The 19,656-nt window shown below is 31.7% G+C and overlaps 2 protein-coding genes and 1 non-coding gene across 5 annotated transcripts in view; 2 read left to right on the top strand and 1 right to left on the bottom strand.

The window, feature by feature from the left end:
- The window catches only part of Neto (Neuropilin and tolloid-like), a 45,660-nt gene extending 39,159 nt beyond the window's left edge, over positions 1-6,501 (bottom strand). The window contains exons 1-3 of one of the 3 annotated variants that reach the window (XM_035094782.1): positions 6,140-6,501; positions 5,286-5,342; positions 4,835-5,029 (exon numbers count right to left, since the gene is read on the bottom strand). In XM_035094782.1, the coding sequence (XP_034950673.1) occupies positions 4,835-4,976 (142 nt within the window). In that variant the 5' untranslated portion in view covers positions 4,977-5,029; positions 5,286-5,342; positions 6,140-6,501. Of the gene's footprint in view, positions 1-4,834; positions 5,343-6,139 lie in introns of all 3 variants that reach the window. The other 2 variants (XM_035094784.1, XM_035094781.1) reach the window with 2 other exon arrangements.
- A 1,474-nt stretch (positions 6,502-7,975) lies between these two features.
- Positions 7,976-8,048, top strand: TRNAV-AAC (transfer RNA valine (anticodon AAC)). The gene has a single exon. It is a non-coding gene; the product is annotated as a tRNA-Val (tRNA).
- Positions 8,049-8,397: 349 nt separating this feature from the next.
- Positions 8,398-18,143, top strand: LOC118073944 (uncharacterized). The gene is made up of 4 exons (XM_035094756.1): positions 8,398-8,472; positions 17,330-17,554; positions 17,614-17,754; positions 17,826-18,143. Exons 2-4 carry the CDS (start codon positions 17,354-17,356, stop codon positions 18,141-18,143), a joined length of 660 nt encoding a protein of 219 aa, XP_034950647.1. The 5' UTR covers positions 8,398-8,472; positions 17,330-17,353.
- Positions 18,144-19,656: the final 1,513 nt, after the last annotated feature.

Raw genomic sequence — 19,656 nt, 5'->3', positions numbered from 1 at the left:
GTCTCCGGAGGATTGTGCGGCTTTAGAACCGTTGATGAATTTTTAAATGTACGCCGTTTGCTCTCATTTTTCGCTTTTAACCACAATAAATTTTTTTTCATTTCTCCCTGTGAATTATTCAAAACAAAAAATTTCTTAATTAAATTCCAAAAAAATGTATACTCAACCATCTAAGGTCTATTTATCTCTTACTCTTTATCGGAATTTGAGTTACTAATTCAGTATTATGTTTTAGATTGCTACAGAATTTACTACTGTTGCTGATTATTAATCTGTATTGACATTATACCTAAACTAAGTTACGATATTAATTAGGTAAAGTGAGCTTGGGTACGCCATATATGTAATTGAAACCAACATCCAGGCATTCAGAATTTCAGTTGTGGTGTAAAATACATATCCAAATTACTAATTTCATTCACTATCCAGTACATGTATTATCGTCAGGAAAAAAAAATCGACGATTGAAATTCAACTGAGATTTGTGAATTTAATTATTCAGGTTCGAATAAACATCATATAATGCCGAAAAATATAAAAGAATTAATATAAATTCATAAATCTTTGTATCTAGAAAACAAAAAAAATTAATTTAATGAAATTGAATTATTACAATACCAGAACCGAACAATAGTTTAGCACTCTGTTCCTATACAAATAGTCTGCCAGCAAGTGAAAAAAATTTTTTTACTTATTATGAATATAAATAAATAAAAATAAAGTTTTAGTTTTTCAGTTCAATGGAGATTCATTAAAAAATAAGTAACAAGAACGAATATCTACTGAAGTGAATTTTTTTTTTTTCTTAGAAATTTGTATTCATCAGTAGTTGTAGATAATTAGTTCATTCCGGTAACATTAAACTTGAAATATTAGAAAGAAAAATGAATTCATTAATAACATTTTAGATTTTATTCTTCCACTAGAAGTAATTAACAGATGGCTTTGTAATTAGATAAAAGAGATGAATAAAAAATGAGAATGTAAAGAGAGATGGTGAGAACCGATTCAAAGTAGAAAAAATTCCTTAGCTAATTATTTTATTATCAAGTACAAAGAAAAAGCAATGCATATATTCAAAGGTTCCTTCGAGAACAGAAGACGTAATCTGAAAAAAACTTTGTTATGGAGCAGTATTGTTTGGCAGTGGTATTGCAGTGTGCAGTCAACAGCATAGTCCAAACAATAAAACACTGAAATAACCTCCTGGCTATGGTGTAGTCTTCGGAATAAAATTTACCGGTCGGAAGTGAATTTGCACTGGAGGAAATGAGGGTATATCGAAGAGGTTTTCAACTCTTACCAGAGCGTGACCTCAAATTCCTTTTAAAGACATTAGCCGTGAGTTGCCTTCAAACGTCGATAAACTTATTCATGCTTTTTTTCCGCAATACTTTGTTATATTTATAGAGAAAACATTTATGAAAAAATCTAAAGAAAAAAAAGCCTCTTGCCTCGATAATGTTACAAGAGAAACGGATCTTTCTATTCAAGAAAATTAAATTAAATAAACTTTCAATGTTATTCAATTTTTAGATATGAATACGTGGAACCACTCAAAACATATTTGATGTACTTTTGCTGAATAAAACTTTATGATATTTCAATGAAATTATTCAATCGACTTAAATAATGTTTTTCTGTAAATTACTAGTTAAGATGAATTAATTTTTGGAAAATAATTAGATGTATTTATTCAAATGACTTGAACAATACTTGACATTCAGAAGTAAAATGAAAAAATAGTCGAGATTTTGGTTTTGAAACCGGAAATAGGTTAAGATATTTTTGTCAATGTCATGACTCATATTATGAATGCATTAGCTGTATGCATTTCATAAACTCATTCATCAATTTTTTTCAAGTAATTAACATGAATTTATATGCTTGATTTAACTTTGTATTTCAGTTGAATATTTTAATGGTCACAAAAAAATAAAATAAAAACAGTAATCTCAAGAACACCTTGTTACATGAACTTTAAATAGATGACAAATTGAATTAGCTATACATCCAAAATTACTAAACACCTTGCAGAATAGCACAAACTTTAGTTCTTGCGCTTAATTTTGTGCGGTGAAATGTCTGGACTCTAGACCTTTCCATAACTTTATGAAATTGCTCTGTGTTCATTTAGTTCAGGGTCAAAGTCGATATTTACTTTGGGCAAGAATGCGAATATGCTTTGCGAAAACTATAAATATTTCTGCGTCCAAGAATTGGAATGTTTTTTTTTTTTTTTTAAAACCATTATTTTGTTGATTTAAAAAAATGCTGAACATTTTGTACATAAGGTGAATTGTAGCTCGTATTTTATTGCGTGAAAAATTTTCATAATTCATATGATAAACGATGATAGTCTTTATAATTTATGAGTACATTCTATATACCAAGTAATATGTGGCTGGAAATATACGCATTCCAAGCATAATTTTTTTATCATTTGTATCAACATTTTTTAATATCTCATCCATTAACAATTTTTATAGATGTGGGAAACGATGGAAAATTCTCGAAAAACTTTTTATTATATAAAAAATACCGTAATTCAGTGAAATATTAAAAAACATACTATTGTAACAAGATGTTTTAAAAATTTTATTGTTATTGATCAAATATAATTTTTTTATGAATAAATTCTTTTTTAATATAAATGGTATTCCATAAACAAAAAAGTTATGAACAATTTAACGAAAAAGTAATAAACCATTCAATAACATATTAAGCTCTTTTCAAAACCATATCAATGAACTTTAGCTTTTTTTTTATTTTTTGTAAATAAAATTTTTCTTTTTTTAAAATGCTCACCACAATATTGAATGCTGTAATTATATTACCTATAGGTGAGCATAATTTTAATTCCCCATTTGGCATTATGCAATGAATCTTACGGTGAAAAATGATTATTTTTCCAAGTAGTATGACTCAATGTTGTTCCGACCTGATTATTTCTCCTTCAAACCCATAAATTCATATTTTTTAGTCTCAAACATATCTCCACCATTTTTCATCATAACTGTTAAGATAATAATGAAAAATTTTCTAATTGCACATTAGTATAAGTAACATTGCATTTGCCAATACAACAGGGAGTATTCTAGCATTACATTAGTTGGAAAGAGTGATTACATCGTCTCTGTTAATTAATTAATCGGCTACGATGTGCAAACTCTGACAAAGTAAATTATTCACATAATGTTACCATACGATGGATCTATAATTATTAATATTATTTAAGTTAAAATCCAGCATACGTATTATTATGCATATACAATCAACGAGATTCGTTATAGTAACAAGGTTATGCTGAAATTGAATATTTCAATCGCTTTTTGGTATTAGAATTTAGTATTTGATCGTAGACGACATTCAATCAGTCTACCAAAATCCAAAACTCAATTTTTTACTTTACAAAATAAAAAGAAACAATTGGTATAAATAATTTTTTATTTTAATTTAAAATTAAATTACTTGAAAAAAAAAAATTCTCAACATAGAAACATCTCTTTTGGAGCAATAAATAAATAATAAATAGATATATATTTGTCAGGATGTATCTTGGGATAGATTGCTGATCGGAAGTATATAAAGACGTAGACATAAAGTTTTACGTGATATCTAAAAGAATTTATACCGTGTCTATATGTCGGATTTGCAGACTATACATGTGGTAGAGACTATTTGTAAGAATAATAAATCTTTTGTAACAAAGGCTCCGAAAGCTAGCATCTATTAATCGTCGCCATTTTATCTTTTTTACTATCAAAAGAATAGTGAAAGCATTTCAAATGTGCCGCATATAATGTTTTATGACTACATTATCGAAAATCTATTCGACTTTTAGTTATCTTTTATACAAATATAACATTTTTATATAAAAAAAAAAAAAAAATACTGTCATTTAAATTAATTTTCAGTTTCAAAAACTCTATTTACACATGCCTGAAAAATAGATGTATGTGTTAATTCAAAAAACATTCGTATATATTCTGAGAAGCGAGGGAAATATTATAAAACTGAATGAGTAGAAAAAGATTTTTCTCGTTTCAGTTCTGAACAAAATAAATACAAGAAAAGATTCAACATCGTCGCGTCTCTTATAAATAAGGTCATGCTCAGCATTACTAGACTCTTCTAAGCTGATTTCCAAGCTACCTGCAATGAGCCTTATGTATACTTATGTTAAGCTCAAAAGTATAGACACGTTTACAAATAATATGTTAGTAAGTAGTTTAACAACATATTAATTAAATTCTTTTTCTTTCACATGCTTCTTATAGAATGTATTCAAATATTTATCTACTTCATCTCTTTTTGTCTCTGTACATTTAATATTAATGATAATGTTATCATTTTGATTACCATTCGAACGCATATATTTTCTTGCGTTATTCAAATATTATGTAATTAATTTTTTTAAGGCATAGATCATGCATAAATATAGCTAAATTAATTAAATATTATTATATTTAATAATTATATTCACAATATTTAGTTTAAACAGAGTCACTGGGAATATTTGACATTTATTTATAATCATTTTCGATTATAGTATTTTTTCTGAAATGATGGAATTTATTGGATTTAAATTCTAATTATAAAGTTATTAATTTCAGTGACGAATTTTATGCAATAACGAGGAATATTTCGACATGCAATGTTATTATGCATAGAGAGAGTAGAGTTGGACGATAAAACTTTTACGATAGAATTCAAAACCAAATATTTTTTGATGAATGTAAAAACGATAGGATCTGGAACTACGCAATAGATGCAACTACACTGACAATCTATATAACCCAGTGACATCTAAATATAGAGTCACTCTACTCACCGAGTACGAGAAGCAGCAGAACTTGTTGCGGGAGCCGGGCCACCATTGTGGACTCCTCTCGCTCATTTATGTATTTAAATCGAGCACGTTTCTCGTCTCTCGATTTCACTATCACTATCACAAATGCCCGGGGCAAACGCATCCATTTGATGTTGAACCTGGTCCCGATTATACCTGTCCACCCTTAACTGCCCACTAGAGTTTTTTTGGTTATCAATTTATTGAATTGCTCTTCGTAGAAAAGCTCTATAAAAATCTTATCCAATTATTTTTATACTAATTTCTATCACCATATTCCAGAATTACTCGGTTCACGTACCAATGTGTACATATGTATGCACAATGCGTACTATTGCACGAATATCTTCAGTATATAGTGGAGTTCAAGAACATACTAACCAATATATATCTTACAAACGTGCAATTTATGCTCATAGTATCTTTCATATACCTAATGTGCTTTCACATGGTGCTGTGCTCTACATGACTCTTGAATTTACACCTGCCCCTATATCGAAGAAGAGTAAAATATGATTTTTCTAAATTGTATTATGTCGTGAAACGGTGAAAGATGTAGATGCTATCTGTGAGATAATATCATTTTTCTCACATAAAAGAATGAAAAATATATCTGGATGATAGATATGAATATATCACATGAACATCGGGTCACATCTCCAATGCATAATCTTTATTACATTGCACAGAAAAGTGTTGAAATGTGAAACAAATTGAAAACCAATATTATTTTTACTAAAAAGAAATTCGATAATTTTTGCTCCAACAAAGTTCGTTTTTTTTTTTTGTATTCAAGTATAAATCAATGTTATCTTTGAATTTTGTTTTTAAATTTTTTCGATGCTGCTTTGTTATGAAAATAAGTATATTCGTTTAGGAAGGCACATATTCTACCAGCGAACGTTTTCTCTGCCGCGAATGCTTTTTGAATATGTATGATCACGTGCCATCAAGCTTTTGAAACAGTTTGTATGCGTTAATCGAAGCTTTATTGGACGATGATGAATTTATGAAAGATTGACGGATAAAAAATCGTTAAAAAGTTAAATGACATTTGCATCAAAAATCATTATTTCATTCACATTCAAGAAATTTACAAAGATACTGATAAGTCCATTATGAATTAGAAATAATTGAAATATCATTATTAAAAATAATTGCCAAGAGAAAGAAATTTTCAATCATGCTCCAATTTCATTTAAATAATCTTATCGAATGACCCGATATTCATATGAGTCGAGGCTGCTTGGCAATGAGCCGAAATTTTTTCCGGTATATTTTTATCACCTTCGTTCATCGGTCACGATTGTTTCTGCACGATAGATTTGTCAATCAGCTATATAACTAAATTACAAAGATACTTCTTTTTACATTTAAAAAATATTAGATAAGTTTTATTATAGTTTACTCAAATATGATCACTATTTATAAAATTTCTCATTCACGTAACACATTATTTGTTATAAAAATAAAAACAATTATCCACTTTTGGTGATCCTCACTCGTTTTGTTTCAACAAATTTTTCTTCTCTAAATTGTTATTCTAATTCAATAAAGTTACTTATTTACATGAAGAAATTTATATACGGGTTTTAAAACAGTTTTCAGTGATTGCACCACATATAGGAAGAAACGATGTGTTGCATGCGGAGTACAGCCGCCGACTGATGAGCATGCGGTCCGCTAGAACGAACCCAAAGGTACAGCAAAGTGGAAACCGAGTACAGAGCATCCAGCGCTTCAATCGTATATTGACTCAATTCATTTTCAACTTGAAAATTTAGCTTTTTTCGTCACCTTTGAAGAATATAAATAATACAAATAGTTGATTGTTAATGACCAAACATCCAAATCACTAATAAATTAACACTTTAACAATTGAAATACGTAAATGAGTTGAAAATATTTAATATTGCCATCCTTAATGATACTTTTAATTAGATACTCAAGTATTGGAAGATGATAATAATAGAAGAAAAATTTATAAAATATTGAACTTCCAGTATTGTGCTGATATGAGTTATTTGGATGGCAAAATTTTATAGTCGTATTTATGATAGTGAGGACACCAATCATTAAAATAAAATATAATGCTGAATTGATATTGCCTTTGAAGAAGCATCTCATTAAGATTTAAATCTCCAAGTAACTTTTTTCAATTACTTGAGATCAAATATTTAATTAAATAGTTCAAAGCATAGAATCATTAAACCGTTCATTAATAATGAGAATACAAGTGTAATTAACTTTCACAACAGTGATAATAAAGATAGTTATAGATTGTTCTGCAATGAGGGTAGGAGTTTCATTCTGTGAATAAACTTCAATCCTTGGCAATATTGAATTTGAAGAAATAATAGAATAATATTTTTTAGTTGTAATTCAAGAAATATCTCAATGAATTTGGATCCATTAATGAAAATATTATAATAAAAAATATTACATTCTAAATACTTAATGAGGAATTAAATGTAATTACATTGATACTAATTATCCAACTGTTTGAAATTTATGATTATGTATTGAAACAGTTGATAACATTATTTAATTTAATTCCAATAATATCGATGACAAAAAAGTCAATGGCCTATGTGACCTATGAACTATCATACAGGGTTCATAGACAGTCACCCTCTAATTTAATTACATCATTAGTTGGTAGATACCTTGAACTCATACCGAGACAGGGAAAATATACCTTATGAAGACATGCACCATAGGATGGTATGTACTAGTCTGAGAGCTTGCTCTTGGACCTATCGAGTTACCGCATGAAACATTTTTTGTTGTGAAGTACTTACTATTTTTTTGAAAACTTAATGGGCCACCATCTTAAGTGGTGCACAAGATTTACATGGTTTTTTAAATCTTTCAATATAGGTACAGTAATCGTACTAAAGGAGGCTTGAAATTTAATACTTACTATGGAAAATAAAATTATCATTTAGTGCTTTGATTTATATGGAACCATCACCTCAGCAAGACATTTTTTAAGTTTTTTATTTTTTCGATAGGAAATATCAGCAGAAGAATGATGTAACCAGCACTGAGTTTGTCATGATACTTGAAATTTCCACATTCACTCTAGATCTACTTCTTCCTCTTAACTACTTTCTCCAACAAGTTTCCGTGGTGTAGCGGTTATCACATCTGCCTAACACGCAGAAGGTCCCCGGTTCGATCCCGGGCGGAAACATTTTTTACATCTTTTATGTTAAATTTAAATTATTTCGCCATATCACCATATTTTTTTTGCTTTACTTCAATTTATTCATATCTCTTTTTGATAATTTTAATTCCCGTTTGAACTTATCATCACTGCTGAGTCATTGTAACTATGTTGCCGACTGGTAGAAAAATAGAGAACATTTTTATCGACTGCTGCTATTCTATCGATCGTAAAGGTAAATTTTGTTTTTATCGCTAATCAGTACTACCTCAGATTACTGTTGAATTTACTTATAAAACATAGATGGCTCTGTGGGGGATTTTTTTCGTGTTTTTATTGATTCAACTTTGAAATTTCTATAGTAACATGATTATTTGATCGATTGTGTATTTTCTAAAAAAACGTTTTGCCAATCTCTTTTGTCATTATTGAAATTAATTATCATTTACTGGTGAGTAATTTATTACAATTATAATACGTAATGCACAATATCTTTTATTTCGATAAATGAGTAAGAAAATGTATTATAGAGTGTATTAGAAAATTCAGAACATAATTAATTTAATTTTACTTCTATTAAGGCCAGGCATAGAACTATCTATGGTAGGGTAAAGTCTCTTTGACATCAGTCGGTGATTGAGACACCAGTCGACAGACAGTTTTCCCTCAGGTAAACTGGATCAAAGCTTGCAAGGTGCAGAATTGCTCTTGCCTGTCGACGTCAATTCCTAACTAATACGTCAAAGTACTTGGTACAACTATCTAGAGTTTCTTTGATCCCACAGTCTTCTAAATCACCCTTGGCTGCTTTCCGAAAATTTACCCTTACACAGAGTCACGCGTCGTGAATGAATGTTGCAGGGTGATGAAATCCAATTTAACTTGTAGGCACGTGAACATTCCATCAAAACAACATCACTATTAGAATAAAAATTGTTTAAGAGAAAAACACTTTTGTTCAATCAAAATTTTGAAAATTCTTTTTTTCTATAAATCAATAAAACAAAAGGATTGAAATAGCATCTACGAACAATTGTAAATTTAATTCTATAAAAAGAAAAAATGACAAAGTCAAAAAGTAGGCGTCATGACATTGATACATGAAAGCAGATGGTTACTTCAGTTAGTTCATATTTTCAGTAGGTCGTCTCACCGTTGGTTTATTTTTATCGCGTCATTTTAAGAGCAAATAAAAGTGAGATAGAAAAAAGAAACAAGTAAAAGTATCAACCACATAAGAAAGGAAGATAGGAGGGCATCAAAAAATTTGAGGGAGGAATCGTCTCCACGATCACAGTCCTCTTTTGCTATAGATCATTCTATTGTGCGAAAGGGGGAGTGTATATACATTATGTTGGACACATTATGGCAAAGCAATGTGTGTACACACTCTGGGGACAACACGACACAGAATGTGCGGTGTTTGGTCTCCATTAATATCGGATCGACTGGATACTACCCGACCTCTTGTATCTCTTTTTTATGGAGCCATATGTCTTCTGTGCATCGCGTCCCTGCACTGGGCCACTCATTTGTCAACTTGCAATCTGCTGGTGTTGCCATTTGATGACTTTCAGTCAAAGTACGCAAACTCATTGGTATTGTTTATACCTGTGAATCATAACAGTGATTTATCTGTTGACTGAAATGCAAAAAAACCATTTTTTATTCTGTTATTTATGAATAGTATGCTGTGTAATTCATTTTTTATTGTTCGATGACTCGTCAATTATTATTTAATGATGATCAAATATTTTTTTAAAGTCCTATATTATTTTTAAAAAAAAATTTTGTTGTGGTTGACTGCAATTAATTTCGTTCTCTTTACAATTTATAGTTATAGAATTTTTTATATTTGCTATCACATAAAAAATCGAATAAAATTCAAGACTAAAAATTGTAATACATTTTTTGAAGTAAAGTTATGAGATAGCAAAACATATTATGTATATGTATGCGACTGAAAAAAATCGAAAAGCCCATTTGGGAGCATTTAAATGGCTTGAAGACACCTACTGTGTTGACGGAGGGTAGACTATAAAGTCAACTGGACCCCCTACATCTATCTGCGTAGGGTATTTCGCAGTTTTTTCATTTCGAATTCATGTCATTCAAAAAAAATCTCAGCTGCATGCTATGTACTTACAAAAAAAATCAGTGTTTCCACAAAATCAATAAATAAAATATCATTTATAAATTTAAATAAAAGAAAAAATTTTTTTTTGATTTAATTTATCCCTATTTAAATTTTTTTTTATGAAAACTTTGGTGATTTAAAAATTAAAAAAAATTACAGGTAATTGAAATGAATAATGGTGTTAAAACATTGAGGGTGATGTAAAAAAAATATAATTTATTAATAGCAAATATATCAATCAGTAACTCTTTTTTATTGGAATATTTGTTTGATCTACATAGAAGGTCGTATAAAGTTAATATAAAATATGATTAGCACCCGCGGAATGGAAGGGTGTCTTATGTACACCATCCCTAACATTGCATAATATCAATGGATGACGGGGTAGCAATGATCACATCGCATTAGCAATGAAGCGTTCTATGAGCAACTACCGCTACTTTGAGGGTAAAACATCCTGAATGAAGGGGCCATAGAAAACAAGAAGGGAAACCCCTATCAAGTATTAGGCCTACGTATTGGTTCAATCGAACCCCTCTAAAGCGACTCGGGTGTAAAATAAACGATGCCTAATTATACGCGTCCCGTCTGCGTGAAGCTGAAGGGCGAGCAAGTGCTTGGGTAATGTGAGAAGGTGAACTTCCTGTTAAATAGGATTGGGACAATGTAGATTGATTATGTGTAGACGTTAATTTCACAGTTATTATCAAAAAAAAGCATGCTCTTCTTGATAAATCAGACGATTTTAATTATTAAAACTTTCAGATAAAAAATTGCAATTTGTTTGAAAGTCAATTACATTATTCACATGCAAACTATGTATCAGAGGAGTAGACTGAATTTTTGAACTCCCTTGTTGCATAGAAGGTGGAGCATTTGTGGGTTGGCTGTGCGATGATTAATTAGTGTTTGATGAATATGTATGAGAGGAAGGAAACAAAGTAAAGCGAGACAACGATCTCATGGTCCAATGTCTCCAACACCGAGCTTCAGCTCTGTATATTCTATCACCCCCTCATCCCCATCACAATATCGTATTTACCACCCTCAAGCCACAGCCCTGTATTTCAGCTCGGTCAAGTCCTCTATTCAGCGTGCTATGTTTATCAATGCGGTTCCTGAATCGAATGGGCTTAGTTCAGTCGCCACTGCATCTATAACGCATACACTAATCTCACCAGGTCAATAATTTCTTTTATTTTCTATCGACATTTTTTTGGTTTATTCAAATATCAAGTTTATATATCTTCCCATCGCAGAAACATTGCCTATACAATACCGAGAAATAATGTAAGTGTATTTTACAGATGAAAATAAATTTCTCTGGGAAATGAATTTTTATTGAATCGATAAATTAAAGCTTATTTTTTGAATGACGAGTGACGATGAAGTTTACTGACAGGAGCACAGTATATAGATAGCCATGGTAGTGAGAGGTTGGAGTATTGTTCAAACCCAAAGAGAACAAAGCGAACAATGGTGGAATATAGGCGCCGCGTCGCGACCCAGCTTACATTTGCGAATACAATTATATTGTGGGACTCGATTACCATTTAAATGGGAACAAACGTGAAATGCTAAAATATACTCCTGTATATGTCGACACTCATTTTAGAAGACTTTTCCCATCCCTCCTTCATTTCATCCCCCGAAACGTGTACATACTTTTACGACTACATTTTTAACAATAAGTATGGAAATTAAATGTCTCGAAATTTTAGTGATGAAAAATCGTGTGAAAAAAAAATCTCCAAGTGGCGAAAAATCATCACCCCAACCCCTATTATTATACACTTAATTTCTTAATGAGCCGAAGCAAAAGAGGGTGCATAAAACGATTTCGTGCACTGATTTCACGGACCACCTGTCGCACTTACTGGTTTTTCTCTTCCTCAATTCTTTCACTGTGGATTGAACACAGGATCAGACGTTTTATTCCAAATGTCGATGGCTTTCATGAAGTGTATGATAATCAATTTGAATTCATTAACTGTACAATTATTAATACAATACCTGGATTACCTTTAGATATTCATTAGTTAATTTTACTAATTCTTGATGTATCCACCAACCTCTAATACTTTGGAGATTTTTAGAATTTCGACAAATAAAAGAAGGAGATCATCATGTCACATGTTTTAATGTTTGGACATTGCAAGTAAAAGCTGTATCAATATTTTCTCTCTTCTATTGTTGTGGTTTTCTCGTAAAGAGTATATTTTTCACAATAGAACAATATTTACTTTGAAATAAAAATCTAAAATTTTTATAAAAACATATTATGATCATCAGACATTTTAAATGACAGGAGGCAGTTTTTTTATTTAATTAAATAAATATTTTATTTCATTATAACTTTTAACAACAAATTATTCGTTCACTTCTGTTTTAGAAGTCTACTCACATAAAAAATTCATCAATCTTCTATCAAAATTATAATTATCATCATTTATCGTTTACCCTCGAACATCTACTAACTTTCACATTATTTTTATGTACAACAGTGCCATAGATAAACCAAAAGAGTCATTTAGACTTTCACCATAGAAATCTTTACACAGAGAACCTTGAAGGGATGTTCGGAGCTTTATAGAGCAGTGTAGAGAAAAGGCAAATGTGTTCGGTAGACAGTTCAGAGGCAGGGGGGTTAAAGGGCAGAAGAGAAAAGGGGCGGCTTAAAGATACGTGCGGTCAGCATCACAAGGGCTAACAAAGGTCGACCGATGGGTTCAGGCATTCAGATGGTAATGCATCCAATATATTCGAGCATGAAAGTCAGTAGTCCACATACAAACACATACACTCGCTCTGAGTTATACCGGTGTAAGAGAATCAAACCAAATATTGGCAATATCATCCCCTTATTGTGCTGCTACTCCTCCTGGATCTAGCGTGACCTGCTATGATGGAGTTTCAATACTCTCTTAGCTTCTTCCTCATTTTAGTTGATTCCAATGCTGCTGGGAACACTCATGTCTATTTAAATAAACGATTCTTACGTTAGAATCAATATCAGCTTTTTAATCCCACTGACAAGGATTTTTCTAAAAAAAAAACGAATGAGTTAATCTCATTGAGTTGGAATTTTTTTTCCATTATTTATGATTTATGAAGTAAAGTTGGAAGTTTAAAATTTACTTTTTAAACTGGACTCGACGGTTTTTGTGCTGCAAAGTTTTTTTAAAAAAAATAAATTATCAAATAAAGTTGATGTAGATTTTGTATTAAATGATGAAGTGAGAGAGAAGAGGTTTCTTTTTTTTTAATGTAAACTATTTTTAGCTGGTTGGAATAACTAAAAATTACAGATTTATCGATATAACAGATGCACACGACTGACGGATCAACGGACGCGAGCAAGATCGAGGATTTCTGTTGATTTAGGGCGTGCAGCATCGCACCACGTGCGCATAGTGTAGACGAACGTAAAGCCCCCCTGATTTGAACTCTAGCACGCGCCACGATTACGCGATTACGCGTGTCATCTCGCCTACGTGGGGTTCCGTCATGTTCCAAACGTCACGAAGAGTAACAGAGAAAGTTACTTGGTTTTGAGCAGACGGAGAAACTAAGTGTCTTTTACATAACCAGTGACATAAAAAAAAGGCTTGTTCATATCATTGGAAGATTTAATTACAGAGTTTTTAATTTCTACTTGATATTATGGATTTTATAATTGAGGAAGACGTTTAATCTGCTTCAGTCTAAGTTGTGAACTAACATAAACAAATCAGTCAAGCGTTGCTAACAACAAATTTCAGTTAGATGGACACACACATTGATTTTACACTTCTTCCGGTCTTCTAAAAAATGATTCCCGGAAATTCCTGATAGTTGGATGAAATATTCAATAAGTCTGAATTGTGAGAACGAGATCTTTTTATTGCACGAGTTGAAATCATAATTAGAGCATAATTGATGCTAAAATTAAAGCAAGTTCCCGTTTTACCCCATTTTTGAGATGGAATAATTGATTTTATATAAGTTTGACCTGATTCTGCATTTCTACGCATCGAGACGAAGGGAATGAGTGGTCAAACTTGAAAATCGGACAACTTTGATTTTTCGACCCCAAAAAATGGCAAGTGGTACCCCTTTCCATTTTTTTAGGCCAAAAAATAAAGGTACTCCGATTTTGATGATTGAGGGCTCATTCTCTTCGTCTTGATGCGCAGAAATACGGAATCGGGACACCGCCCGAAAAAATCCACTTTAACACCCTCAAAAAGGGGTAAAACTAGTTACAAATTACGAATAATCATCCCCTTGACTTTAAACCCCTATAACTCGTAAACGGACGGTCTAATAACTATTTTTAGGGACGTTTTGGAAACCTTAAAATCTAAGCTAAATATGCATATCCATAAAATATATATAAAAAATTTATTTCACCCTTAAAATTGCTGAAATGTAAAAAAAAATCACATTTTTTTGGGAGTTTGCCAACTATTTTGGCCATTTTGAGGGTGAAAGAAATTTTTTAACCATTTTTCATGGATATGTCGCTTTAGCTTAGATTCTAAAGTTTTAAAAAACCTCTTGAAATCCATTATTTGATGACTTGTATAAGAGTTATAGTCGTCCAAAGTCAAAGTAAGGGCTAAAAATGATCTTTTCTTCGACTCAGAATCTTCATAACTCGTGAAAAAATCATCCGACGATAATTGTAAAAAGCTATTTAGAAATTTTAGAATCTAAGCTAAAGCGACATATCCATGAAAAATGGTTAAAAAATTTCTTTCACCCTCAAAATGGCCAAAATAGTTGGCAAACTCCCAAAAAAATGTGATTTTTTTTTACATTTCAGCAATTTTAAGGGTGAAATAAATTTTTTATATATATTTTATGGATATGCATATTTAGCTTAGATTTTAAGGTTTCCAAAACGTCCCTAAAAATAGTTATTAGACCGTCCGTTTACGAGTTATAGGGGTTTAAAGTCAAGGGGATGATTATTCGTAATTTGTAACTAGTTTTACCCCTTTTTGAGGGTGTTAAAGTGGATTTTTTCGGGCGGTGTCCCGATTCCGTATTTCTGCGCATCAAGACGAAGAGAATGAGCCCTCAATCATCAAAATCGGAGTACCTTTATTTTTTGGCCTAAAAAAATGGAAAGGGGTACCACTTGCCATTTTTTGGGGTCGAAAAATCAAAGTTCTCCGATTTTCAAGTTTGACCACTCATTCCCTTCGTCTTGATGCGTAGAAATGCGGAATCAGGTCAAACTTATATAAAATCAATTATTCCACCTCAAAAATGGGGTAAAACGGGAACTTGCTTTAATTTTAGCATCAATTATGCTCTAATTATGATTTCAACTCGTGCAATAAAAAGATCTCGTTCTCACAATTCAGACTTATTGAATATTTCATCCAACTATCAGGAATTTCCGGGAATCATTTTTTAGAAGACCGGAAGAAGTGTAAAATCAATGTGTGTGTCCATCTAACTGAAATTTGTTGTTAGCAACGCTTGACTGATTTGTTTATGTTAGTTCACAACTTAGACTGAAGCAGATTAAACGTCTTCCTCAATTATAAAATCCATAATATCAAGTAGAAATAAACTTTGTGTTTCTTTTAATAATTTCTCGGGCCATCATTTAACAATTTCATTCCACAATATTCCAGCTAAGGACTGTTATTCTTTTTCTTAGCTCTATAAATTCGTGTATAACAGTAAAATAAACAATTCTATAAGTTGTTTTGATAGACCAATTGAAAGTGTTTACAGAAAAGAAATCGTATTAGAAACTACTTACACACGTAATCCGATTAAGCGAATCAAATTGGCAGAGGATAGCCAATGAAGCTCCCACGCGGGGAGTGAATGAGGGTGTTTGAAATCATGCCCATAGAAACGAGAGAGCAATAAGAACAAGATAGATGCATAAAACTACAGTAAAATGTTGTCAGGCAGTGAAGCAATCGGTGAAACTAAGGGAGACCACCCAGTAGCACGTGCTGGCACGTGACACTGTCGCTTTGGACAAACAGTATTATGCACGCCCGTACTAACATAAATTACTGTGGCTTTAATATTGGACCTCAGCTTGCCTCATGGACTACCACCTTCGCGGTAAAACGTTTTAAATAATACTCACGAATCCATCTTACTCTTAATCCCTCTAAATAGTCTTCCAGAATGAAAACCATCAGAACTTTCAGTGAATGAACTTTGTGAGTTCTACTGGTACATGTTTTAAATCTTCTGATCACTTCATATCTATTTTTTATTTATCTAAAGTAATAAAATAATTAATTTGAAGAAATTTTTATAATAAATATTATCTTCATGTATGTTGATCATAGTTTCATGGCACACTGTTTGACCATGTATAGTATTCAGGTTAAAGCTAGACGTCAGCTCTTGATATACGAGGGTGGTCTTCTCATTACGGTTTACCGGTTATACCCCACGCCATTATAGTTTGTTGGTGAACGTGTTAATTATGCCAGTCGCGTTTACAGCACACCGAAGCTCGCCGAGTTAAATCGTCGTCGGGCTAACTACGGATTCGACCACGAATGTTTATGTGTATTTGCCCTAATTGCAACGGTAAAATCACAATTCAATCTGTTAGAAAATAAAATAATTTTTATTTGTTGAAATGGAAATCGTGAGTGGTATTTAAATTCACCAGCTTATTATTTAATCGCATTTTTCACATTTAAATAAAATGCAAGAAAAAATTTTAAACCTTGAACTTTTGTAATTATCTTGTCTTCTATGTAGATATGATGAAAAAAATTTATGTTAAAATTAATCTGTACATATGAAAGCATGGAAAAGAAAAACTAGAAGCAGAAAAAAAAATAAATGATGGAAAAATGTCGAGGACATATAATTTAGAACGAACAAACATTATCTCGCAAGACTTGAATAAACAATTAGTCGTAAATCTCATTTCCAGCTGTATGTAGAATATATGATTAAGTTATCATCTATCTTGAGTTAAGATACGAGAAATAAAATAGCTATAGTAAAACAAAAAATTACTAAATATGGATGAATCATTTTATATAAATAATTTTGAACATTTTTGAACACACTTTTATCAGAATTATTTTACTTTTAAAATAAAAAATCACCTCAACAGTTATTTATATATTCAATATATCCTTTCTTTGTTTTATTAGACAATTTTATTAAACATTTATTATTTTTTTAGGTTAATAAAATAGCTTGAGAAAAAATGCCATCAAATCATCGGAATCCTTATCCAGTGCCCAACATCTCCAGCGAAGGTTACTGGTATCCAAATGGTCCAGTTTTAGGAAAAAATATCTCACCTTATGACAGATCTTGGCAAACTAAAGCTAATGTTCCTGAACGTCTGTTTTCCCACCATACTCTTAATAGCATTCGTCGTGATTGTCGACTCATCAGACAAAAGGTAAATTATTCTCTACAATTACCACGACAATGGAAATATTTATTGATTCAATTCCGCAGGAACCAAGGGATGCACTTGATTTCGCACTTTCATCTATCTACGTTCATAGCGATGACTTCATGGTTCCCAAAATGTATGTCTTCATGCAGCCAGAGTCTTTGAATCTACAAACTTGGAGACAACTTCGAAATGAATTGAAAGTAAGAATAATATTAGCAAAAAGTGTTGTTCTGGTTGTTATAAATAATGGAATGATACCAACTTTTTTTAGCCTCCAATGAGTTCAATGACAACAGAACAAAAAGCTCGACAAAAAAATTTTTCCGAGAGAGTATTTTCTAGCAAAAACTACCATTCAACATCACCAAGTAAGAACAACTACACAACGACAGAACCATCAAAAGAGTACTCTCACAAACGAGATGATATTCTGGATAAAAACCAGAGGCGTGTGACTTATGCTTCACAAATGCGCGCAATTGAGAGGATTCATCCCAGCAGTCTCAAGCTGGCTATCGAAGGTCCTCATGCGGATCAAACAAATCCTGGCTACAGTCGTAAAACTGATGGAACATTTTATAGCATTTAAATGTTTGACAATGAGATACATATTAATATCATTCTGCAAACTTATATTTCTTTATTTATTTTTATTAACTGTAATTTACTTCAATATTATCTCTCTAAACAATTACAGTACTTATGAGAATCGATGAAATTATATCACATCATAAATGTCAGTTATGCTAGCAGTTCCTGAATTATGGAGCATACAACAATGTTATCTGATGATGTTGAATTAGTCTCAGAGATTACATCAACCACTATTGATAAACTCCAATGAGAATTAATGTCAAAAAGAATCAAGATTATCTCAAATAAGAGTCCAAGTTTTAAACTTAATTAAGTGATTAAACAAAATGGAGGATTGAGTTTGCTTGAAGCTTCTTAAAATTCATCCTGAATCTTATATAAAAAATTTTAATGATCCTATTTAAATTCAAAACTGATGGCTGTTTTTATTTAGTGAGCATCTTTTTATTTCAGCATATAATTACCAATATAATTGGAATATAAAATTGATCGCAAAACTTTCCCCAAGAAAACATGAGTCAATATGGGTCAGAAAGATTCCCATTCTGTCCTAATCCGTGTTTGTAATAAAGTAACGTCCCGCTGCCAAGGGTAAACTATCTCGACACTATCCCCGCACCAAACGCATATGTTCACTCATGGAATATCATTTATGTTTCCACCCTACATAAACGTTCCTGTCTTGTGTTCATTTGACCCCCAACTCATAACCTTCTCGATTGCTCAGTCTGAAAGTTCTACATACAACACATCCGCACCCTCCAAACTCTTATTTTTCGCCCTCATTTTATCCTTATACATAGCCTTAATCCAATCATGATTGCCCTAGCCACCACCCTTGGTCTTCTCACCGCGAATCCTCATTTCAATTTTTTTCAACCCCTTTTATCACGACGTGTGTCTGAACTCTGTTTACATATATCCCTTTTAACAATCATCTTTTCACGCGTCAAGGATTTTACTTGTTTTAAATTCGTCCCGATTGATATATTTGAAGTGAGCATTGGAGAAGAAAAAAAAATAATATAGCTACATCTGATGATGAGTATGAGAAAAGGTAGATTGATTTCTTTTTTTACGATGCTTAAGAAAACAGTAAGGGACGGTGGCAGTTCTTTTCGCAAATGGATCGATCAAAGAATACGATCCACGGATAAAAGACAAAACAGCGTAGCCAATTACTTGGCCGAGCGGTTTTATTTGTATTTAATTCTTATTTAATTTACTTTTTACTACCAGGCTTCAAGGTATACTTTCTACTCTGTCAACCTTCAGCGTTTGCAAAATCAACTAACGCTTCACTTCTTTGCCTGTATTTCGTTCTAGTTTTACTAACCCTCATATTGTGCTGGAAAACGAGAGCATTTGCTCGGGAGTCAATTAAATAACACAATTGGATCCAGTAAGATAATAGGGAATTAGGTAGTGTGTTAAATTTTTTTATCTCAATCTTATTATTTCCCATCATGGCATCATCTAAAATACCACCACAACCCTGACTAGCAATG

Source organism: Chelonus insularis, unplaced genomic scaffold (assembly GCF_013357705.1).
Source record: "Chelonus insularis isolate UGA/USDA-ARS -01 unplaced genomic scaffold, ASM1335770v1 scaffold_714_pilon, whole genome shotgun sequence".
NCBI lineage: Eukaryota > Metazoa > Arthropoda > Insecta > Hymenoptera > Braconidae > Chelonus > Chelonus insularis.
This window is presented reverse-complemented; position numbering and strand designations above follow the sequence as displayed.